The 26,553-nt window shown below is 33.5% G+C and overlaps 1 protein-coding gene across 3 annotated transcripts; it reads right to left on the bottom strand.

Annotated features, from left to right (window-relative positions):
* Window positions 1–353: 353 nt before the first annotated feature.
* Window positions 354–26,311, bottom strand: LRFN5 (leucine rich repeat and fibronectin type III domain containing 5). 3 transcript variants are annotated; one of them, XM_036750674.1, is made up of 4 exons: window positions 24,908–26,311; window positions 20,681–21,393; window positions 14,234–14,277; window positions 354–747 (listed from the first exon to the last, which is right to left on the bottom strand). In XM_036750674.1, exons 1-4 carry the CDS (start codon window positions 26,293–26,295, stop codon window positions 730–732), a joined length of 2,163 nt encoding a protein of 720 aa, XP_036606569.1. In that variant the 5' UTR covers window positions 26,296–26,311; the 3' UTR covers window positions 354–729. The 3 variants fall into 3 exon arrangements, with proteins under 3 accessions (XP_036606569.1, XP_036606570.1, XP_036606568.1); XM_036750675.1 differs by lacking the exons at window positions 354–747; window positions 20,681–21,393 and having other exon boundaries at window positions 14,246–14,277; XM_036750673.1 differs by lacking the exons at window positions 354–747; window positions 14,234–14,277 and having other exon boundaries at window positions 20,372–21,393.
* Between the last annotated feature and the right edge of the window lie 242 nt (window positions 26,312–26,553).

Genomic DNA, 26,553 nt, shown 5'->3' with positions numbered 1-26,553 from the left:
CTGAAGAAATATCTTGAAACCATTAAAGAATCCTTTATATTGGTCCTCTTAATAGAAATTTTAATTCTATACCAATGTATAATAATCTTAGCATGTCTATCTTGATCATTCCTGAAGTTTCAACTTGTGAAGAGATTTCCCCTCAATCTCTCTTTGCTTTGAGGCTGCTTTAATAGTAGCAGTGTTTCCTCACAGAACAGACTTTATTTTAGTCACAGATGAAGTAGTTTTATTTCTATGTAGTAATTTACAGCACTACAGCATATAAATGTAAAATAGTATTTTTCATTCTCATCATAGTTATTTTGATATTTACATATACCAAGAACTCTTTGATAAATCAATCAACATGTAAGTTAGAGTAAAACATTTATTTGTTAAAGTGATATAAGATGTTATTCATGTTCTACAATCTGTTAATTCATGGTTGCCAATGTATAACATGAATTAGTACAGAAATTGTTACTAATGTAGATTTGTTGTATTTCTTTATTATATAAAAAAACTATAACAGAAAAACATTTGAGTTTAAACTCAATGGGGATGAATATAGTCTTTTGGAGCCAATGTCTGTTGATGTCAGACTTCTTGCTTTTGGTTCAAGTGGAAAGTTTCTTCAAGGACATCAGTTGAATAATTGTTCATCTTTGTGGCTTGAAATCATTTTCTATTTTATCCAGTAAAAATATCAATGACTTTTTTCAGGAGACAGAGATGAGACGGTGTTCTTCATATTAGATCCAGCCTCTAGAAAGGGAGAGAGTGGAGGGGAGAGAAAAAGAGAGAGGAAGAAAGACACACACACACACACACACACAGGGTGGGGAGGAGAAAAGGAGGGAGAGGGACACATACACACACACATAGACACACATACAGAGAGACAGGGAGAGAGAGAGAGAGAGAGAGAGAGAGAGAGAGAGAGAGAGAGAGAGAGAGAGAGAGAGAGAGAGAGAGAAAGGGTGGGTAGACAGATAGCTAATAAGATGGCTATACTACTGTTTCCTGAATCTACAAGTCCCCAAATTGCAAGAACCTAAGCTGGTTTTATAATTCCACAACCGTATAATATAAATATCATAGCTCTTGTACACTTTACAAGTTATTGTCATTCCTGCTAAGTTATGGGCCAAAAACGTAAAGATATTAGAAAGTTATTTTTACAAGAATCTATCTAATGTTAAATCTATTCTCAGTATGTCAGTCTCCATAATATTTTCAATAATTCCCACACAAGTAAAGGAATAACATTTCTTCCAGCAATTTTTAATGTTTTAAAAGATAAATTGTAGTCTATTCGTTTAGAGAAACATTTCTAATCCCAAGAAAACATATGTTGTTACAGTATTTAGAAACATTGAATATGTTGGTACTTTAATGTGAAATAATTGGGCTAAAATTATGTTGATTAGTTAACTTGAATGGAACCAACATACTGATAACCTATATGAAATTTATGTCCCTATAAATTCTCCTAGGACTTTCTAAAAGACATTACAAGGAAAATTAGAAGTTATAAATTTAGCAATATTGAAATTCTTAAGGGCTTGTAGTTGCCAAAGACTAAACAAAACAATTATGCATTAACAAAGGCCACACAACTATTTAAAAATTTTAAAAAACAGCTAAAAATTCTGAAAGTCATGAATAATTTAGTGAAAACTAGATAGTGTTTTTTATACTTTATGAAAGATTGGTGAAGTGCCTCAAAATAGTAATGGATGAATTTAGTACTTACATTTAAAAAGGAAAAAACATTTGAAAAATGCACTTTTGTATGCAGTATTATTTTGATTCAAAAATACTAAGAAAAATCCATTCCAAAATCAGTTAAAAATATAATCTAGCTTGACTAAAATATTATTTAAGGTCCATGCCACAAGATAATGTTATAGTTAAAATTGTACATGACAAAGTATTTTTTTTCATTTTATATTTCCAAATTAAAATTCCTCTTTGAAGGGATGTAAAGTAGAACTGCTTTGGAATAATTTTGTTCATAGCACACATTCAAAGTCTCCACAAACCTGCCTTTCTGCTTATATAGTCCATACTCCCTTATACATATAATCTACCTTCCAGCTAAACTGTAATTCTTATGGTTTCCAAAACATACCAAATGCTTGACTACCTTTGCACTTTTGTGTATACCATCCAGGACCTGTATTTAGAATACTCTTTGCCCATTTCTGTCTATAAAATTCTTACCCACCCCTTGATGCCCAATTTAAATACTGCTTCTCAAATGAAAATGTTCCTGATCCCAAATGGAAAGTTTCCTTCTCAGGACACTGAAGGAATTTTCTATTATAAATTGATCATATTTAAATTTGTATTATGAGTGTACATATCTTATCTCTCCTATAAGACTGTACATGTATCTCCCTCAGCTCAATGCCTTGCACATAGTAAGGTTGTAATAAAAATGTGGTAAATAAGGAGTTGCGTCAATGCCCCAGTGTACCTAAAAGAAAAAAAATGGATTGTCTAACACAACTACTTTCATTTTGCTAAAAATAAACCTTACAATTCTATTTCAATTACAAGTTGCTGGGGCTGATCAAGTTATAGGGAATTTTAGCTATGGTATCTTATAATCTTTCATAGTTTACCAAATGGTAAAGTAACCGTTAGGTTTTAAAATCAAGTTTAAAGAATTATCTTTTAATCAAAGTCAACCTTGAAGGAAACAGCAAATGTCAATAGCATATGCTATGTAGTGTAATATTTCTTAGTGACATAAATGACACTCATTATAATAGCAAAAATAAAATTAGACTAGAATTCAAGTAAACAAATGATCTGAAAACAAATTTAGTACCCTTGTGAAATGCAAAAAAAAATGACATTTAAAAATCTAAGGAAACATATTACAATTAAGATATAATGTGTTAGTGAAGACAATATGACAATAGAGTCATAAATAGTATATCATAGACAATATCCTGGCAGGTAGGGTGGCATATGGATAGAAAGTTGGCATTAGAAGCAGGAAAACCTGAGTTTAAATCCTGCCTTTGATACGTTAACTATATGACAATGAGTAAGTTACTTATCTTATCAGTGCAACTGACAGCTAAGACAAAAAGTTACATATTACCAGCACTGGCAAGGTATTTGCACAATGGGAATTTCTATACTGATGCAATCACAAACCCAGAATACCTCCTCCTCCCTAAGCTCCAAAATAAATTTGTTAAAGTTTTAAGTTGTTATTCAGGTTCTACAATCTGTTAATTCATGGCTGATAATGTGCAACATGAATTAGCACACAAATTGTTGTCAATGTAGACTTGTATCCCTCTTTGTGTGAGGTACCATTTCTTGTTAAAAAGACAAATTCCTTTTAGTGGTTCAGAAATGAAAAGAAAGCAGTTTCCCATTTTTGGTACATTTCTCTGGATTTTGTGCTTCATTTCTTCTCTGTGAGAGGAAGGAATTAAATAAGGAAAGCCCTTGTTCCTCTGGCAAGTGACTGTGCTCCAACAGGGTACACTCCTTACTCTCCTCCCTTGTGATTTGCATTCATTCCTTTCCCATAGTTTATGCTAGTGCTATATAAGACATAATAACACTTGCTAATATTTATTTATATGTTATGTGGAAATAGAAATAAGGAACCATGAAGTCTGGAATAATTTGTGGAAGAAGGTACTGGATGAGGCAGCAGCCAAACCATAGGCTCCTCCTGGAGATTTCAAGGTAACATTCTTAAGGCATTTAGAAATCCTCAAACTCTTGGAACCCCACATCATTGTCTAGACAGCACATCCTACCAAAGACGTGAAGTAATTACGTCCAAAAGAAGTTCACAAAAAAGAAAAAAGGTTAGGAAATAACATATCTGCAAAAAAAGATAATTAAATAGTTAAAATAATTAAATAATAAAAGATAACTAGGATAATTAAAATTTTTAACTTAGAAAAGGCTGAGTGTGTCTTAATCATTTTCAAGTAAATGAAAGTTCATTATTCAGAATATGGAGAATGCAATGCCTACATTTACAATCAAACAAATAGGAAAAGAGTATTATCTGAAACATGACAAATTTTCAAAAGGGAGAATTTCCTGATAAAAAATGTGTTATTGGAAAAAGCTTTGGAAACTTTCTCCAGTGATTTTTTAAAAACAAGATAAACTCATCAGCTTAAGACTGTTTGGAAATTATGCTATGTAAAGCAAAATTAAAGAGAAATTACTTCCTCAGGTCACATTCACACTTAAGAATCAATTTCTTTTGTGGTCTACAAAATTTGATAAGCTTTTCAATAGCTTTACGATATACTTAAATGTTTCCTATTATAGCATTTTGGATTACGGTGTGCTATCAGCTGCAGTGTAGCATTACTAGTATGTTAGATTGTCCTAATGTAGCACAGTCTGGGGTTATGAGTAGAGAAATTTAGGAGAATTATTCACACCACGTTCTCTTTTCTGTATTCTCTTTCCCCTCCCACTTTGGTCCATGACTTTTCAGCTTACTAAAATGTTAGGAAAAAAAAACATGGTAGAGAGGTGATAGAGAAAGGGATAATGTAGTTACTGGAAATGAAGATTCAGTTTATAATTTTTTCTCTTTTCTTTTATTTCTCCTGCTTATCACCTTGGGTTGGCTTAGAGAATAGTCATAGACAACATCACCATATTTGGAAGTTTCCAAGAAGAGCCTGGTTTTCAGCTGCTGCCTCATCCAGTACCTTCCTCCACAAATTATTACAGACTTCATGGTTCCTTATTTCTATTATCCACACAACATAAACAAATGTTAGCAGGTGTTATTATGTTTTATATTGCACTAGCATAAACTGTGGGAAAGGAATGGGTGGAAATCATAAGGGAGGAAAGAAAGGAGTGTGCCCTATTGGGACACAGCCAGCTGCCAGAAGAACAAGGTCTTTCCTTATTTACCTCCTTCCTCTCACAGGAAAGAAGTTAAGCACAAATTCCATAGAAATGTCCAAAGAAGGGAAAATGATTCTTCTAATCTCTGAGCCACAGAAGAAGGAATTTGTTTTTTGGGCATGAAGGATCATCTCAGCCATCTTCATCTTCTAGGTTCAGCAGTCACTGGTCACAGACATTTTCAACCCAATTGAGCAGTATTAATAACAGGGTATGGCTGATACTGCTATAGTTTAAAGGTAGGATTGAAACTATCCCCATTTGGTTGTTCTTCTGAGTCTTTCTCCCAGAACCCTCTGAACCATTCCAATTAACCTCAGTGGCCAATTGAATCCTCAGAAAACATGTGAATGTCTATGACCCCTTCAGGGTGGCCCCTGAAGCAGGCTCATATTGTGATATATTATTATCTTGATTTTAAAATTCTAACATGAAAATTCTCATTGAGATTATTTTTGCTTTCTTAAGTACTTAGAGATTTGGTCATTAAATTTTCCAATAATTCACAGTTGGCTTACGGTTTGAAATATAGATAGGCTATTTAACATGTGGGTTCACTTTAAAGTTTTTTTTTTAAATCATAATTCATTTCAATCTTATATTTTTCCATAGTTATTTGGTTTCAGACTGGTGGTATTTGATAATTAACCTTGGTCATCATTATTAATGTGTTTTCTATTTTTAATATATCTAGTAAACTCTCAAAATGAAGAAACATCTATTCCCTTATCCTTTTTCTGAGATACAAGAGGATTCATCCTCAAAGTTTCCATTTATACATAGTAATTTTATGATAGAACAAGAGATTTTCAAATATCTTTTGGAAGGTTAAGGCAAAATATTTAATAATCTTATTAGGTCACTAATTATCAATTAGGTAATAGTCATCTAGAAAACTAATGTTCTCAACCATTGGGTAATAGATTTTAAGGTAGGGAATACATTAGATGTAATGTAGTATACTTTGTTCACCCCTTATTGAACAAATGATGAAATTGGTATTAAGAGATGGAAATGGCTTGTCCAAGGTCACAAACCAGGATTTGTGAAGCCAGATTTCTGATTCTAAATTCAGTGCCATTTTTTTCTTTACTATATTGCTCTCTCAGTAAATATTCTAATAGATCAGTGATCAAGAGAAGCAGGAGAGCTATAAAACAGCATTGGTATGACAAATACACAGAAGACCTTAGATGAAAGAACAGCATGTAATGCATATGGAAGAAACAAGCAGTCCCAGCACTTCATAACAAGAATTATATCAGGGATGCCTCTATACTGGAACTCAATTGTGTCTATTTTCTAATATTTTGATGAATTTGTTCTAGTTCCCAAGAGAAAAGACAAAAAGATAACCTACATCAGGGAGCTCAGATGAAAAAGAGTAGAGCCTAGACAAAGCCACTTTTGAGTTGGAAGGTGATTTATTATCCATTGAGATCCACACCACTCAAAGGAATCTCTACAATAATGTACTCAAGAAGTGAGAAGTTTCTCTGCTTGAAGACTTCGGTGAGGAGAAATCCACCACCTCCTGAAGCAGCCCATTCTAATTCTGGATAGTTCTAATAATTACCAAGTTTCTCCTAATATCTGGGCAGGTAAGTGGTGTAGTGGACAGAACTGGGTCTGGAGGCAGGAGTTCAAATTTGGTCTCAGACGCTTACCCTGGGCAAGTCACTTAACCCTGTTTATCACAATTTCCTCATCTGTAAAATGAGCTGGAGAAGGAAATGGCAAACTACTCCAGTATCTTTGCCAAGAAAACCTCTAATGAAGAGTTGTGTATGACTGAAAAGTGACTGAGCAAGAACAGTTTCTCCTAATATCAAGCTAAAATTAGCTGCTGAAACTCCTGGGTCTGTCTTCTGGGGTCAAATAAAACAAGTCTAATAACTTCCACATAATAGATGTTAAAATGATTGAACACAGCTTTCATGTAACACCTGTCATACCAAACCCCAAGTATTCTCTTCTTTATGGTAGACACCTCCATCTCCTTCTATCTAAGCTCAAACAACATAGACCTAATGCCCTTTGCCATTCTGGTTGCCTTCCTCTACATCTTATATAGATTATCAACTTTTTTTCTTAAACTGTGGCTTCAAAACTGGCCATAATAATTCATATATGATCTGGCCAGATATCACCAGAGTGATTATCACTTAATAATTCCTGGAATCTATGACTATCATTGGAGACCAAGTTCATATTAGCTTTATGGTGTGCCAAATCACAATATTGACTCATATTTACCTCCTATTGAAGTGCTTATTAGATTTACCACAGTGCTTTAATTCATTAAGAATCTTTTATATCCTGATTAACTTTCCATCACAGTTTTGTGTCATCTGAAAATTTAATCACCATGTCATCTATATCTTTATCCAAGTAACTGATAAAAATGTTATCAAGGATAAGGCCAAGTACCAAGTAGTGGGGCACTCCACTGGAGACCTCTCCTAACCACTACTCTTTGCCTATGTCCATTTGTCTCTATCTTTTAAAAAAGAGTATTTTGAGATACTTTATCAAAAGGCTTTGCTAAAATCTAGGTAACATACATCTATAATATTCTCATAGTCTACCAGTTTTGTAATTCTGTCAAAGGTACTTAGAGATTTGGTCATTAAATTTTCAAATAATTCACAGTTGGCTTAAGGCTAACCCTATCAAGATTAGTGTGGTATTAGACTGTATCTTTGGAGGGGGCGGTGAGACAATCCAGGTTAAGTGACTTGCCCAAGGTCACACAGCCAGTAAGTGTCAAGTATCTAAGGTCAGATTTGAACTCAGGTCCTCTTGACTCCATGGCTGGTACTCTACTCACTGTACCACCTAGTTTCCCCAGCATAGGACATTCTGGATTAACAAATACAGGGTTTTTGTAATAATTGCTTCATTTTCTAGATATTCGCAAGTTTAAATTCCCTTCTAGAATTTCTCAGTTATCTAAATTGAGTCCATTGGCCTAATTTCTAGACCCTCTATCTTGCTTTGATGTTTCCCATTTGTAACAAAATTTCAAATATCATTGACAGTGGCTCAGCAACCACATTTCTTTCAGTACCCAAGGAGACAGTTCATCTTGGTATTAAAAAGGCAACCTGATCCTCTTATTCATCTTGAATTAATGAACCCAAATAAGATTCCATATTTACTCCCTAATGAAGTGTTTTTATTAGATTTAACCCAATGCTTCAGTTCATTAAGAATTTTTTAGATCCTGATTCTTAGCTTTTCATTCCAGCTTTGAATCTTCTGAAAATTTAATCATCATGGCGTTTTTATCTTTATCCAGGTCACTGACAAAAATGTTTATCTGTAGCTTGTTAGCCATTTTTGTTCTGTTATGTTCAGTGCAAAGGTGGGAAAAGGACAGTGAAAAGAGGGCAAAACAAACATTGAACTGGTATTTCTCTGTTGTCAGTTCTTATTTTGCCATTTGTCACAAGCAACAATCCTGTCAACTTCACTGTTTCTCCTCAATATAACTTTAGAAAGCTCAAATCATTTTTATCCTAACTTATTCTGAGCTTGAACACTACTGATAACTAGTTTTATAAGACCATGAATACATATTTCATTTCATATTTTCATGTCTTTAATCTTCCATACATATCTTTTTAAAAATACAACTTACTTATCCTGTGTATCCACCCCAGTTTCTTCAGAAACTCCTGTTTTTTTGTCCTCTTTGGAATTTGATCCTATTGCATATTCAGAATTTCATTTTGGAAAAAATTCTAACCCTCCTGGGTGAATTTGACATGTAGAATACTAGTCCATTGGTTCCTCATTATATTTTCTCTGAACCCTTTGATATCTACTTTCCCCAAATATAGAATTCATATCAGAATATGCCCATAAAGTAATCACTTCTCCCCACTCCAGAATTTCCCTTGTTGGTTGAACAATACAAGCTTTTATATTATCAGCAGAAAGAGCTCCAACAGATGTACAGATAATTAAATTTTCTCATCACTACTATAACATACCTCAATGCCCAGATTGTGACCTGTTTTCTTAAACTCCTTATTTATCTATTTTATCCTTCAGTCTAGGTGGTCTGCAGAATATACCAATGACAGAATGACTTCCCTTTCTCTTTCTATTGACCTACACCAAAATGCTTTGGATATTTCCCCCTCTGCTTCCTGTCTTTCTGCATACATATATACTTTTCCAATATATAGGGACATTTCATTCTACCATACTTTATATGTATTCTCATTCTTTTGATTATGTTATAACCATCCAAAACCATATTCCAGTTTGAGTTTAATTACACAGTCTCAATAATACTATGAGGTCAAATTTCCCCTCTTGTATTAGGACTTCTAGTTCCTCTTGCTTATTGCATGCATTTTGGAAATTTGTGTATAAAAATTTGAGGTCATGGCTTTTACTACTGAATTATTTATTTAATTTTTCAAAATCTTCTGTGAACTTCTGGGTTGTCTCAGCTACTACTGCTATTCTCTAGGATGTCTAACTTCATGGATATACATAAGCCTATTTTCTCCCTCATTCCTCCTTTTTGGTTTTTACATCCCTTGATCAGATTTAAATGACACCAGGCATTCTTCATTAGGTACACCCTATTCCTGGATAGAAGTCATCCCTATATTTTAAGCCTTAGCACAGAATCCAAATCTTATTTTCAAAGACAAGAACTTTTCCCCAACACACACATACACACACATACACGTGTGTGTATACATACAACCATACGTGTGTGTGTGTGTGTGTGTGCGTGTGTGTGTATGTAGCATTTCTTGCCTTGAATGACCAGCAGTGATAAAAACAAAAGCTGTGTACCTAAGGTCTTTTTGCAAAAATTCTTTTTGCAAAAGATTTTGTAATATTTGGAAGGCTTTCTTGGCAGTGTCGATTAAGACTCACCAGAAGTGGGTAATAGTCTTACTAAATGTAAAGGTGCTTTAATGTCTTATGTACATGTCCTAGGAAGACAACAACCTTTTCTATTTTTTATATGCTCAAGGAAAGAGCCAACAACCACTACTATTTTTCATTTCTTCTTTGAAACTTTTCTCATCATCAGATAGCTTCTGCAGCTCTATTTTATCACTTATTGGAGTAAAAGTAGCTGGGTTTTTTTGTCTCAAAGCATCCAGCACCCTTCCCTTTAGGAAGAGATTGATTTTCCCCCTTTAGCTCCAAATGTACAGTTGTCCTTTTTCCCCTTTCCTCCCTTCTCTGTATAACATTCTTCCATTCTAAATTTCATACAAAGTTGTTTCCTGACACTTTATATTTTTCTGCCATTAAAGCTCTGCTTTGTTGTTGCTGTTTTAGGAACATTTGTTTGTCCCTGATAACATACAGTGGATAGGCCTTCTCTGAGTCCCTTTTTCTTTTCTTCTAGGAAAAAAGATTAGCTTTGACATTTCAGACATCTGGCTGAAGCAAAACAAAACAAAAACAAAACAAAAAAAAACAAAGCAACCAAGAAACACAATGCAAATCACTGTAAAATTTGTCCAGTTTTCCATAATGATTAAGAGTTGTTGCTGTTGTTGTTTTTCTGTGTTAAGCACTAACTGAAGAACTTTGTAACCTTTTGGAAGTGACCAACACATCAGCCTTTCTTTCCTTAATGTTGATAGCTCCAGAGCAGAAACAGTCCGTATTCCTTCCTTTTTTGTTTCAACCTCTTAGTTGTTCTACCAATCTCCCTCCACCCTCAATTAATATACTCTACCAATTTGTTTTATCCATCAGTTTGTTCTACTTACCTTTTTTACTTACCTTGACTGGCCAACAACCTTCTTCTTTTCCTTAAATACTTCTTGGTTCTTTTTCTTCAGTTATCCCCCTTTTTAAATCCTCCTTGAATCTCCCTTTATCCTGCTCTTACCCTTCAAACTTCTCTCACAAAAGTTGGATGTAAAATCTAGGTGTGGAAAGTGTTGCCCTTCAAATATTCCTCAATTTCTCCCAATTTCTCTGCTCTAAATTCAATTCCATTCGTTATTCACAAGTTCAAATTCCTCTAAATCACCCAAACATTTCATTTTTATTCAAATTGAGTCCTTTTCATCTCTAATTTCTTTTTCAACAATATTTTAACATGGAAGCCAGAAATGAGTTCTAATCTCTTAGAGACAGAAAATGATTGAACATCATTCATTCCAAACATCAGGATAAGCAAGGTTTAAAAGCCATAGTATGAAATAGTAAATGAACTGGACTTTGCACTCCACTTTTAACTTTTGAGTTATTCGTAAAGTATAGGTACAATGGGAAAAGAAGCAGCCCCAAATGTGTTTTATTTTAAGAGGAGTCCAAGCTTTAGAGTAGTGACATAAGAATGGAAACTTGTATGGATATAGGGGGCTGAAAGTAGTACTCACCAGAAAGTTAGGGCATTAATATTTAAAAACCTCAAGTTCATTTTCTTTCTGAAGAGACTATGAATTTGTAATACTTTGGGACTCTGTGGAAAGTGGGACTCATTGGAGATGGAGAAAAATCCTGTGATTGTTAGTAGGCTATAGTAGGTCTTTTATGTTTTCTAGAATTTTCCTTCTGTATGCTTTTCCATTTTCTATGGAGTGGAATATACATATTTACTCATAGGCTTCAAGATTGTAGAGTCATCTCCATAAAGTCATTTAATAGTATTTATCACAAATTTTTTTCTTGTTCCACCCAAAACTTTGGTATATGCATTTATGTGGCAGAATATCTTTTATCATTACGAAACTGAAGATTGCTTTGGAGTCATTTAATATTTTATGTGGTAAAAAAATACTTCCATTAGTCTTTTGAATTAACATGAACAAAAAAGAAGTTGGACAGCTCAGAAGTTGGACATAAAGGGAGGGATGATGAAAACGCAACCCATGATTTCATATATATGAAATATTTAAAAATATTAAAAGAATAAAAGGAAGGGTTCCAGCACCTTAGGTTGGAAAGATATCAGTAAATAGGTCCTTTCCTCTTTTTTGATGTCTTTGGGATATAGACCTAACAGTGGTATTGCAGGATCTAAGGGCATGAACAGTTTTATAGCCCTTAGGGCATAGTTACAAATTGCTCTTTCTTTCATTCTATTTTTCTCTCATTTTTTTATTTGAGTCTTCTTGCACAAAATTATTAACATGGAAATGGTTTACATCACTGTACATGTATAACCTATATTGGATTGCTTACCAACTCAGGGAGAGTGAGGGAAGGGAGAAAGGAAGATATAGAACATGGAGCTCAATTTTAAAAAAATGTTTAAAATTATTTTAACATGTAATTGTGGAAAAATAAAATACATAAAATAAAAAAGAAAGTAGTAAAGAAAGAAATACATAGCTAAGATTCAAATGAAATCAACAGACATGAAATATTGTGATTTTCATCAGTGAAAGGATTACCCATGCTGATAAAAACACGGAGCTACTGAAGTAACTATTGTAGTAACAGTTCTCACTTATAATGCAACTATTAATCTTTAATCTGTAGCTAAAGTAAAAACAAACCAAAAACCCTAAAATGCTAAGCGAATAATTTTCTATGAAATTTTAATTTTTGGAAACTTTATGGTGTTATTGAAACACATAAGAATAACAACAAAAGTATTCATTATGTCTATTGCATCCAAAACTGAAATGTTTAGCACTTTGAAGTACTCTAGATATAGATGAATACATTCCATATAATAAACCACACAAACATATACACACTTCCCCTACACAGAGAGAGAGAAAGAGAGAGAGAGAGCATCTGTGATAAAATTATCAGTTTCCTTTTTTTTAAAAAAAAGTAAAGACAACAAAAAATAGTTGCATATTTGTTATGGAAAAAAGTGAAGGAAAATCAAAGCAGCATATTATGGTATACAGAGAAGGTTGGGCTATATGATCTCTAATTTTTCCTCAAGCTTTGACACTTTATAGATTTCTATTAAACTGATAACAGTATAGTCTACTGGATGCTGGACTTGGAGTAAAGAAGGACTGATTCAAATCTTGACTCTGACATTTAATAGTTTAATCTCTCTGGACTTTAGTTTCCTCATCTATAAAATGGGAATAATAATCAATATAGTGCCTCCTCATAGGCTTGCTGTGAGGCATAAATGGAATAGTGAATTTAAAGTGTTTTGCAAACTTTAAAGTGGTATGCTGTTTTTTATTAGTCACCTGTTTTGTGTAAGACACTAAAGCAAAACAGTGCTTTAAGAGGATTGAATTCTACTAGGAGGATATACATATATACATATAAATACATAGAAGATAACTTGAACATGGAGAGAGTACAAATACCTGTGTGCATTGGGAAAAGTTTCCCAAAGGAGGGGATATCTGAATGGAAGCTTGAAGAATGTCAAGGATTCTAAGAGACAGAGAGTGGAAGGAGTGCTTTCATCACATAAGGAACAGCCTTTGCAAAAGTACAGAATAAAAAAATGAACTTTCAGATTTTGAGAATATCAGCCAGTTTGGCTGGTAGAGGGTGTATAGAGTAATGGAGTTCCTATAAGTAACATGAAATAACCTAAAAAGATAAGTGGAGCAGATGAAATTTAAATCTCTGAATTGATGTATTGTCTTTCAAATATATATTGCAAAACAATAAGAGCCTGGTTTTATTACAAGGGAAGCTACAGGGTCTTCTAGAATTTGACAAAGTTGCATGTCCTCCTGTGTTCAGATTCTAGAATAGCAAAGAGCTATTCCTTTCAGCCATTTGAACAGACTGTCAAAGTTCTGATTTGTTCTGAGAAGATATTCACAATAACAATTAAAATTCAAGGTTAGAATTCTGACTTAAAGCTTCATTAAAAAAAAAAAACTTTAGAAATAATAACTACATATTGATGAAAAGAATACTATAAATATTTGAATTGTATTCATCGCATTGCATAGTTTCTCCACATTAGACAAAAGTCTAACACTTCAGCTAATCTTTCAATGAGCCATAGTATAGGCTCTCAGGTCTTCCTGGAAATATGGGGTTAAAAAATGAAGATTCTCTTTGCAAAAATTTTAATTGGTCATGAAACATTTATAAAAATGTAAATTAGACAAGCTATGACTATAGAATTAATAAGATTGTTTCTTCAACTCACGCACAACATCACTCTTATTACCAAACACATTGTACTACAATAAATAAATTAATGGTTAACACAGAAATGACTGGTCATAAATCCAGGTCACCTTAATTACATTAGGTTAATAACCTTTGACATGAAATTCGAGTGCACTGTATTAAACAAGTATCACAAACAAACCAAAAATTCACTTAAAACTAAATATCTGTCATATAAGTATCACAGAGTGCCTTCAATATTCAATAGCAAGCTCACCTGTGTGTTGTGGGCAATCTTGTCAACATTAGGCAGCAATGCATCTGGGAATAAAATTTTAATTTCATGAAAATTAATTTATTCATCAAAACGCACACCTTAATAAATGTTCCCCTAAGACTCTGGAAGGGCTTCATCTTTAAAAGTCTATAGCTGAAGTCATCCACTATTCACAATACACAGATTCTGCTTTGGTTAATTTACCATTATCCCCTTTGATGTCTGATGGCTTTTTTCTCTCTCTCTCAATTTGTAAACTTAAATTCTAAGTAAAAGGTTACTCTTAACATCTATAACATTTAATTCACTGAATTACACGCTTTTCCAAGCTGTGAATCAAGTTGCTAGTTTTTTTTTTACTTATTAATCATAATTCAAAGTACAGGCTTGCAGGGATTGATATTTTTAAAACATTTTAAAATTTACCCAAAAATTCATTTTACAGCATTAATCATCATGTGGGACAAAGAAAAGTATACATCTCCCAATTTTGGCATTCATTTCCACATCTATTCATATTAAAAGTCATTTTCCTTTCTTCTTCCCACCTCTGATATGAAGTCACACATTCTCCCTTTAAATAACCATAAGATTTCTCTGTAAAGTTCAAGGATTGCCCCCCCACATCCAGCATTCATTTGTTTCACGTCAAGGGGTGAAGCAAATTGGAAAGACACAGACATACTGAGAAGGTTTGTGGAATATCTGAGAATAAATGAAATGAGAATTGTATTATACAACTTGAATTCTTGTGAAGTTTGGCACATACCTATGTAGTGGAAAGAATTTGGGGAAAAGGAATTTTTTGGTAGCCAATCATATCTATGTTTTGTTACACCATGATAGAAGGGAATCTAACAGTTATTTCCAAAGTTTCAGATATATAAACGCTCATGATTCCTTTAATGTAATTATTATGTCTATTTATTTTCCTAGTTAGCCAAACTATTATATGAACTATTGAAAGTGAAGCAGAAATTTCCTTAATAAAATGTCTGCAACACATTTTTCTTTATACACTAGAAAAATTATTTTGGAAAAAAAACTCATAAATATTACACATAAAGCACTTCATTAGATAAATGCATCATGTCAAAAGGAACATTGTATATTGTCATTGAGTCACATACTTTATTGTCACCATTAGTTTATGGATGAATTTTTGAGCAGTATCAGTTTATGCCTAGTCCAAGTTTCATGTAAAATTATATATATTCTTTCCAGGCTTCTGTCTTTTAAAAATGTGTATTTCAAACAAAATGTGTCTTCTGTTTGAGTAAAAAAATTCTGCTCTCCCAGTTGTCACAGAGAAGGAAAGAATTGAGGGAATCAAGAACTCTTAGAAAATATCATATTCAGAAATTTAGAGACATTAATTTTTACTAAGAACTTGTATTCTGTGGTAATTAAATGCACACCAAGTGAAATATATAGAAGAATTTGGTGAGACATACTTTTCTCAGAGCCATTCCAATCATGTCTTCACTCAGACTCACCATTAAATTCAGACTTCATAACAAAATATATAAATATTATATGGAATTTTTTTCTATACCTGGTCTATAATTAAATCTTTAGATAAAAGTTTCATTCTTTTAGTGTAAACAAATCTGGTAGACACGTAGGTAAATATTGATATATTAGAGAGTGTAGAGGGGCTTGATAGGGCAACTGGTATTGTGGAGAGATTCAAAATAATACCATTTGAAGATTGTTTGGAGGAACTGAGGCTGTTTAGCCTGTAGAAAAGAAGATTTAGGGGGAACCTAGCAGTTTTAAGTATTGGAATGGCAATATGTCTACTATTTAGTAAACTAATTTTGCTTGGCACCACATGTGAGAAATAGGTAGAACTTCTAAAGATTTAGGATTAATGTAAGGAAAAAATTTCTAAATAATTAGAGCAATTCAGAAATGGCAGGTGCTCCTTCAGGAAGAAGTTGGTTAGCTTTCATTGTGCTACTTGAAAACTAAAGCATGTTTAAATATTTAGACAACTGCATAAACAACATATTTTTTTTTTAATTTTGTACAGGAGAAAGGTATGTTTTTTGTTATATGATTATAAATAAAACTTAGGAAAATGAGTTAAAATATGAAAGCAATTAAAACAATTGATATCTACATTATGAGAAATGGGGATTGGGATATCATTTTATTAGTGAAGATATTAATAGCTAAGAAAATGAATAAGTAAAAAATACTTTTATTCTCCTTTAATCAAATCATATTTTAAATCCTCATAATGGCAAGATTTCACCTGTGTTCTTGAGGATAGGCCAGTGGAGCACAAGCTGGCCATCTTTGAGAATATGTCCAGCATTGGTTTATATCTTTCATCTGAAGAACAACATAGCTAAGTTTATAGTGGCTCATCAACAGAAGGTTGACTACTGTGTAATTAATATCTTTAGCCACAGCAACTGTCTGCTAAGGGGAAAGGGAACTGTGTTCTCTGACAATTTAAGGTCTGCATTGATGAAATCATAGTTCCTACAAGTTAGTATTTTTATTTTAGTCTGGTAGCCAGGGAAACTATTATATGATGTAGAAGCAGAAAAGTCTTCAAAAAAATTAAAAGCCCAAACACATGTCTTTCTGTAGTGGAAAAATTATGTTTAAAAAATTCATTTGTCTATGTGTAAATATTTATTCTTCACTGTGTGGCCTTGCAGAAATCACTTCCTCTTTGTACCCCAGTTGCTTCATCCATAAAATGTTGGGGGTTGAAAAGATGATCTCTAAAGTGTCTACCAGCCCTGTGGCACTCCTAAGTAGGCTGTAAAATATACGTGGTTTCACAATTCATTGTGACTACAGTTTTCAGCCAAATCAGTTATTGGAGTTTGTTTACGTGCATGCACACACACACACACACACACACACACACTCACACACACACACACCACATATTACTCTGACCTTATTGCCAGATCAAAACATTTGGACATTTTTTTGACCATTCTGACATGGTGCAAGAACAGACACTTCAGTTGTCAACTTCCTCTCCCCTCTCCCACTCATTTCAATATGTATGTATGTGTGTGTGTATGTATATAGATGTGAATGCGCATGCAATTTTAATCAAATATATAACATCAAAAATGCAACTCAACAAATAATACCGAAGCAATGCAATCCAGTGTATAAGGCATTCCCTTGAAAGCTACATTAAACTTTTTTTCTCTTCTTAAAAAAAAGTTTTATTCATGCTTTCATTTACATGGCTATCATTTTTCAGTAAACCATCCCTATCTTCCTAGAACTTTCTCTTTTAACAAAGAAATACAGGTAAAAAAAACAAACCAACACGCTAGGTACTACATTAACTCTTTATGGCCATGGGGATACTATTTAGCATATAAAAGTACTAATACACTATGAAATTACAGTATATATTTAAATCAGAGTTAGATAATCATCCCCCCCTGCTACACCATCATGGATCAATAATGATCCATAGAAGAAAAATAATTAATAGAGGCCCAAAACCAAAAAAGATTGATCAGGAAACATTTCTTTTAAACTTCCAGGAAACTGAAACCATGGCATATGATAGCTGAATAATCATTTTTAAAATATCAAGAGCAGGGAACACGAAAACGTATTTAGCAAACAAAAATATACTTCAGTTCCATATTTATAGCCAACTACCAGTTAAAATAAGCTAAGGCAAAAAGTAACAAAGATAAAGGGACAGGTATTAAGAGAGATAGTTATAAAGAAATTAGAAAGTAGAGGATGAAAAGGTCTAATTTTCTCATTACTTTTACTGAGCCTCTCCACTTATTTCCAGTCATGGTCTATCATTATTCCAATTCACTCAAGTGCTTCACTCTTCTTACAATGAAATTATCCAAGAACAGGTACTATTCTTTCTTACCCCAGAGGGAAAGTATAGCTCCTTAAGAGCAGGAGTTATTTAACTCATTGTATTTTTATCCCTAATACCTTACACAGTTATTGGCACACAGTGGGCACCTAATAAGTGCTTGTTGGGTGGTTGAATGAATGGCTCATTAAGTCTAACTCTTCTGGTTTGAGAAAGTGAAATAGTTGACTGCTCAATTAATTTTTTTTAGAAATTTAGTACAATTTGCATGAAAAGGAAAATTAAAGTACCTAACAGATAAGTAAAATAAGCTATGTATTTCTCTCAAAATTGCACATAATTGGAGCAGAAAACTGCAGGTCAATGAGAAATTATAGATGTCAATGAATTTTTATTAGAAATGAAAGTAATTGAAGTCTTGAAATAATCAAGACTGGATTTATAAAGGTGATTTTCAAAGAAATACATGTTATTTCAGATTTGTAATTTGTCAGTTGCTGGTAACAAAAAGACAAAAATAGCTAACCATGAGGCAATTTAGGTGAGAAACCAAATAAGGTAGAGATGTGATATGATTTGAGGGGCAGCAGTGACTCTTTCTCAAAAAGACTTCACTGCAACTTCACTGCACATAATCTCAGCTGTTGCATGGTCACTGATTTATTCTTCTGGGTCTTAATGGCTTTCTAGTCAATAGTGCCTACTAAGATTCAGTGCCTTCAGAATTATTAGTTGATAACTGGCTAAGGGCCTTGAATAATGGAACATGAAATAGGCGCCTGAATTCATGTGAATAGAAGAATAGGAAGGAATCAGAATTTGGTAGGGGTGAAAAACAGGAAAGTGGGAGGAATCCAGAGAAAACTTCACCCATTGAAATATCTTACCTATAGTTGTTTCTGTAAATAATCACCAATCTTAATATATCTTAAATTACTTAAACATGGCAAACTATGTGCAATAGGGTGGTCTGTTCACATAACCACATGCCCTAGAATTTGCTTTATTTCCTTTATGCAGAAAGAAATTTAACAGGAGATAGAAGTGACATAGGTCTGTCTTAAAAAAAATACTTTAGTGATTTGAATAAGAAGCTTTACCAAGTGTCTAATTTACTGCTACAGAGTAGTTTACATATTATAAAAATCAGTTTCACTTACTTTGATGATGATTTTCCTTTACCAGTCAGTTAGTTGTGAAAGCTCACACATGAGAACAAATAGCCTCCTACATGTCTTTAAGCTGACTCTATTTTGTGACCAATACATTTATGTTTGATGTAGCAGATTTTTCAATATGCACTCTATAGAAGTATCCTTCTTTAACGTATTGTCGAATTACTTGAATAATAATGGCAGGGACTGATCAAATTTAATCCAGAGTCTGTTGACAGAGTGTTGCTAAATAGAATGATTCCTAATTAAATGTCATCACAATTATTGGTTAAAATATTGATAAAATTCTTAAAATAGTGGCAATATTATTGAATTATTGATTCTAGAGGGGAAAACAAGTGATTCTGTTAATAAGGAATGGCTTTAAATCTAAGTATGTAACCAATTGTTTTTTTCTACCATTCTTAAATGGTGATTAAAATGTTATTTTGAAAAAGGAAGGCTTCTTGGCTTCCCCTTTAACCTCTATTACATATACGCAGAACCCATATATGCCCAAATGCATGCATGTAGAAATTGGTCTTTTTATTCATTCCCACATCCTAGAACTAGACTTTTATTGGCAATAGGTACAAAATGAATTGAATTCTTTCTTAACGATTGAACAATCTAAGTTACTAATAATATATGTCACAGATTCACTGAGGTACCTGTAGCAAGAATGTTGTTTAAGAGGGTACTTACTTTAACACCAACTGTGTATACTTATTAAATATTTTATTTTACACAATATACCAGCACAGAGTTGTTCTGTACAGCATTTGCCTCAAAGGAAGGCAACATCACTGTCACCAGAAATAAATATACAGTCTTGTCATTTCAAAATATCAATTTTTCCCATAAGTGGTCTTTCTTAGCTTGGAAGAAATATAATTTCCTTTATGAAAGGTTTTTTTCCTTGCAAAAACTTTCTTTTTTTGTTGTCTGTTAACATAGAACCAGGAAACCAGTCCTACAGTAGGGGAAAGCACTGATGCTACTTCTTCCCCTTCCAATAATAATTTTATTTTAAATACTCTCTTTAGTTTCTACCTACATTGTGTATACATGTACCTAGTTATCCATGTACATATACACACCAAATTCTAGGTGGCTTTTACACAAACTTGAATGTAAAAGCCATGAATCAGCAAGACAAGACTGGAATTCCAATCCCAATTTCCATGAAAATATTCCCAAAGAATGATATTTTAAAATTTTAAAAAGCAGGTCACACAGTGCTTTCTAAAATCCACTCAGATCTTGAAAAAGTTGCTTTTCCACTATCCAAGTCAGAAATGCCTGACTGAATTACCATCCCATTCATAGACTTGCTTCTTTTAAACCATAATACACCTGTGTTCTCTGATTTAACATAACAATGATATTCCATTAATTTTCCATTCAGAGAGTACCTGCGCCTTGCTCTGGATCTTTCAGCAGGCACAGTGAGAAACTTACTTGACTTTGATTGTGCTCTTTTAGATGTGGGAACGTCTTTAACAGAATCAGGATGGCGACTAACTAACTGCAATGCAGTTGAGTTATTCCTGTTAGCATTTTGGGGCTCAACACTTGAAACAGCTTCATTCTGTGAATCATTACTTGGCTTTGGCCCCATCTTTCGTTTCTGCTTTTGGGATGCAGAAGTGCTTGAAGTCCAGGTATGTGGCAAAGCAGAGGTAGTGGTAGAAGAGTCCTGACTTGAACAGGTGTCTGAAGATTGAGTCACATTTTCACTGGGACCTTTGTAGCACTGAATGTTCTCATCATGTCCTACAGCTTGTTTGGAAATTGACTGAGGCATTGTTCCACTGCAGCCTTGTATTTGGGCCCCATTGGTTTGAGAATAAACATTACTGACCTTGGTGACTTTGTGCTGACCATTGTTATTGCAAACCTTATAGCGGATCATTAAAATGATGATAAAAACCAGCACAGAAGCTACAATGATGCCACCAATTATAATAATCATGGTGCCTCCTAAAAACTGAGACTGCATGAAATGGCAACGTACATAATCCTGTTCTGTGGTAAATTGGATGCAACCCACGACTCTTGTGGCAGTGAGGGAAGTGATGCCATCATCATAAATTGCCAAGACACACAAGTCATATACAGTTCCAGCAGCCAGGTTATTGACAAGAAATGTTTTGCTCGTAGGAGGTATCATTCTGAGGGACAATGGAATTTGTGTTAATATAGGTTTTTAAAAAGTATAAACCCACAGTCATTGTGACTTTAGTTTTATTTTATTTCAGTGGTTTTTATGACAAAACACATGTTTTTAACAGAATGAATGATGGACAAATGACTTGGTCTTATCTTCAACCACTTCAAAATTGGCTGTCATTTTCTGGATGCTGTGCTAATATATTAATGATGTCTGTATCTGTCATTTACTTGGCTATTAATAATTCTATTGCATGACATGGTAAATCAGAATTCTTGGTAAAAAATGCTAAAAATAATTTATGACAAGTTGGTTTTGAATGTTGTGACTATGACATTATCTGACTACCAAGTTCATTTAGAACTCCCAACTAAGAAGGAAAAGCCAATTGGAAATAATGAGAAAATACTAGTGAAGATTACAGAGCCTGAGTAGAAATAAATTTGCAAGCATATATTTTCTAATGATTTCACAGATTTCTGGGGGGTGTTAGTCATTTAAATGAACCTCAAAAACTCTTCTGATGGTAATTCAAATATTTTTAATTATTTCATTTCCACCCTCCAACCAAAATATTTCTGATAAAATCACAGAGTACGTATTAGTGAGATAATAATATTTAGACAAGATGAATGCTGGCAAGCCCAGAACATAATTTCCCTTGTGCTGGGTTGCTGTAATATCCTTCAGAAGGAACCTCTGAAGGTTGACAAGTGCAACTGAAAAACTGAATGAATACATTTCTTCCTGAAGTACTTTTTCATTGACTGTTGTACCCATGTACTAGTTCCCAATGATATAGTATTCCCATTATCACCAAGCTACTCCACAAGCCAGAATTTTATTTAAAAATGTAAAGAAAATCATTTAAATATTAAATATTATTCCAACAGGAAACTAAAAGAGTGAGAAAATTTAATTGATCCAGAAAATAGCATTTTTAATAGCTAAATAATTTTCATGTTAGAAGTATGTCAATTTGTAGACACTTCTGAGACTTAGAAATAAATTTATAAAACTGATGTTGTTTCTTCATGGATTTCAAAACCTTCAGCATTCTGGGGCAAAATAGCCTTTATAAAATAAATTTTGAATTTTTAAAATAAAATTAGACATACTGCTTTTCAGAGTTAATAATACCAAAATTATGGAGGAAGAGGAACTTTTCTACAAAAATAAACTGCTGGTCAAGTAATCAGCATTTAATTTCCAAAAAGGTGGTAAATTCATTTTTGTGTTTTATGGATTGCAATGGGCTTAGAATGACAAGGACAGTTTTCCTTGTACTAATACATAGGTCATAGATTAGCCTGCCTAAATCCTCCATTTAGCAGATACCAATACTAAGAGAGAAGCAAAGTAATTTGTTCAAAGTAGTACAATTAGCGGCAGAGCCAGGATGCAAAGTCAGTTCTACTGAATCCCAGCTAAGTTCTCTTTCATCACACTAAATTTTGAAAATGATTTTGATTTTTATTCAAAAGGGTGTTCAAATGTCTGCACAGGAACACTAAAATGAGCTGCTGTGTGACTCCGTGTTAAAAAAAAAAAAGCTTCAAAGAAATACACGTTATTTCAGATTTCTAATTTGTCTGTTGCTGGCAACAAAAAGAAAAAAAATAGTTAACCATAAGGGAATTTATGTGAGAAAATAAATATTCCTCTTAAATTTGGAAACTATGCTGCATGAAGTGAGACCATAAATTAACCTGATAAAAACATACCGAGTAATATGTCTTCAAATGCATTGTCTGTAAATATTTTAAATTATTATATAATTTATATATTATATTTATAATATACTTTATAGTTATTTTTAATAATATATTTACTTCAGTGATGCTCCTATAACTCAAAACCAGTTTGGAATTCCTTTTTGTAATTGCTTTCAGAGCTGACTAATAAGGAAAAATAGTCTCAATAGTCTTTAATCAGAAATGCCAAAATTATAAACAGAACAATCATGTGCTTTATTCACTAAAGTTGATTCTGAATGACTATTTGATTGTTCTCAAAAATCAAATGTATTCTCAAAGAATAAATATTTTCTACTACTGTGTCACCTAATTTCAACTGGGCCTTCATTGCAATGAGGCAGTCCTTTTACTCTTCCCTAACTAATACTCTATGACCTTACAATAATGACTTTATAAACTTGTTCTCTTCTCTAGGCATCACCTACTCACATCTTTTCATATGAGAACCTCACCTCATACTTCACTGGAATTTTTTTTTGTCAATTTGCCAAAGCTCTCTCTTTTATCCATCTCTTCTCATGTCCTCCTGACATCGCTTTTTATCATCCTCTCCCCAAACCTGGTCTCTGATAAAGAGGAAAACCCTTTCCTTACCAAGGCCAGGTTAACACAATGTCTGATGGACATACATTTAATCCCATCCATTTTTTCCATCTGATTTCCCCACTCTGACCCCTCTTTCTAATCTTCAGTCCTTCTTATCAACTGATTCCTTGAAATATGCTAGTTTAACTCATTAAAAATCACCACCATAGATCATACAATCTCCATGAATTACTGTCTCATATCTCTTTCCCTTTTCAGCTAAATTCCTTGAAAAATCCTTCTATATGCAGTACCTCCACGTCCTCTCTCTTCAATCTTAACTAAAATCCTCTTCAATCTGTTTTTTTCACCTTATCATTTAACTGAAATTGCTTTCTCCAAAGTTATCAACTTTTTTTAACTACCAGATATAATGAGTTTTTCTTAATCCTCATTTTCCTTGACTACTGTGGAGATCTGCCATTGTTGACACACATTAGCCTGAATATTCTCTCTTCTCTGGTTTTTCATGACACTACTCTCCCTTGGTTCTTCTTCTACTTGACTTACCTGTAAGAGGAAGCCATTTATGGTAAATCTCCCCCTCCAAGTCCAACCCCAACTACTAAGAAATTCCCTAAGATTATAAATTTTAGAAATAGTAGTAGGTAGAATTTCCTCGCCTAGCACTTCACTATACCAAAGAAATCACAGGCCTAGTCCTTATCCCTTGTGTATATATTTTCTTTACCACTAGAATAGGGGAGTAGAGGGACAATTTTTACTTTTTATTTGTATCCTTAATGCTTGGCTCAGTATCTAGCACATTGTACATGTCTAATAAATGCTTATGATTAAGTACATTCAAAATAATGAAATTTAGGTTCTATGGACAATTCCAAAAAGTGAATTCCAAAAATGTTCTGTGAAGGCATTTGAATGAGTAAATTCTGATATGTACACTAAAATCAATCTCCTTGTCTTATCTTCAGGTCTCATGCAATTGCAAAACTTAACACGTAAATTTGTAATATTAAAGACAATTTAAACCATTTATTGAATTGATAATATTTTGCTGTGTCTATCTTTTAGCTTTATAATAATTACTAGCAGAAATAAACATAATGTTCATACTATTCATTGTCATAACTGGTTAACAAAAGAGTATACAACAGCGAGTCATACAGTGAACTCTTCTAGCAAGAATGCAGAATTTATTTAACCTTTTCTTACCTGTAAACAAGTGAATCATCATAAGTACCATTGTACTGAATTTGGAACATACGTATTCCAGGTATATTTCTTTGAAAATTGAATTTAAGTAGTGCAGTAGAGGATGTTGCTTCTGCTACTACAACTTTTTTATCTTGACTCATTTTAGTATCCCCATTACTACTACTTGTATTAGAACCTGACTTAGTAGAAGTTGAAATATCGGAGGACCCAGGATCAGGCTCATGAATATGATTTGTACTATTTAACAAATGAGGGAGTTTTATTATATGAAGATCCACTGTCTGTGTTGCTTCCCCTGCAGGATTAGATGCAATGCAGGTAAAAGAACCTGTATCCTTTACAGTTGTGATAAGTATATCAAGTGTTCCATTATCATAGACAAGAGATCTTGTTGCATTTGAAATGAGCTTTCCTTCTGGAGAAATCCAGTGAATTGCAGGCTCTGGATCTCCCCTAGCCTTGCACCTCAATGTGGCTCTTTGACCTTCTAATACCCTCATTTCATGTGTATGCCGAGTAATGAGTGGAGGTTCGCACAAAAATTCTTCCTCTGGAATTGACCAAAAATATCGACCAGACAAAAGTGTAGGAGAAGCACAAGTCTCTAAGTCATCTTCCCTTGAAAGGCGTCTCAGCCACAATAATTCACAATTGCAATGCAAAGGGTTTCCACCAAAACTTAATGCAAAAGTGGATGGGCTGATGATTCCTGAGGTTGCTAGTACCTGAGCTCGCTGAAAGAGAGGATCAGGTGGTAGCTTCTGCAACTTATTTGATGTTACATCTAATCTAGTCATCTTGTGCAAGTGAGAGAAAGTCCCTTTAGGTATGTGGTCAATCATATTGTGATCCAAACTAAGTGTATGCAAACTAACCATTTTTTCAACAGCTTCCCAAGGTATATTTTCAAGATTGTTGTAGGACAAATCAAGCTCCTCAAGAGCTAAAACATCATCAAATGCTGTAGAAGAAATTAAAGTCAGCTGATTGTTGTTTAGAATCAGGTGATGGAGATTGGAAAGCCCACTGAACATATCATTTGTGATCTTGGTCAGTCTGTTACTATTCAAATGTAAAGCCCGCAAGTTGCGTAAATCAGCAAAAGCATGGGGTGTAATAAAACTTATTGTATTCCGGGATAAGGTCAAGTCCACCAAGCTTGTCATATTGGCAAAATCTTTCCTTTTAATATTTGTAACAAAATTGTCTGCCAGTCGGAGCTCCACAGTTCTTCTGTCAATATTTGGTGGAACAAATAAGAGGCCTTTCTTGGCACACAGAGTTGCAAGATTAGGAGACAAAATCTGACACACGCAGCGTTTTGGACAGATCTGTGCTCTCACTGCTATCCCAATGAACAACAGGGAAAAAAGCAATTTTTCCATTGTAGATCAAGTTTAGAATCCTATAAAAGAGGATACAAAATATAGTGTTAACACTTAGTGACAAATTTATCTTAATATATTCTCTAGACTGATTATTTGCCATAAAGTTTATCAAGTAGAATGTAAACATCCAGTGAGCCAGCAGCAAAAATCAATAAGGTAGATTTTATATAGCATCATGGAGTAATAGAAAGAGAACTAGATCTGGAGTCTGAAAATGCCCTTGCTCCAGCATTTGCTCAAAGTGTGAACACAGGC

This window comes from Trichosurus vulpecula, chromosome 3 (assembly GCF_011100635.1).
Source record: "Trichosurus vulpecula isolate mTriVul1 chromosome 3, mTriVul1.pri, whole genome shotgun sequence".
Classification (NCBI taxonomy): Eukaryota; Metazoa; Chordata; class Mammalia; order Diprotodontia; family Phalangeridae; genus Trichosurus; species Trichosurus vulpecula.
The sequence above is the reverse complement of the archived record's forward strand: the minus strand, read 5'-3'. Positions and strand labels throughout refer to the sequence as shown.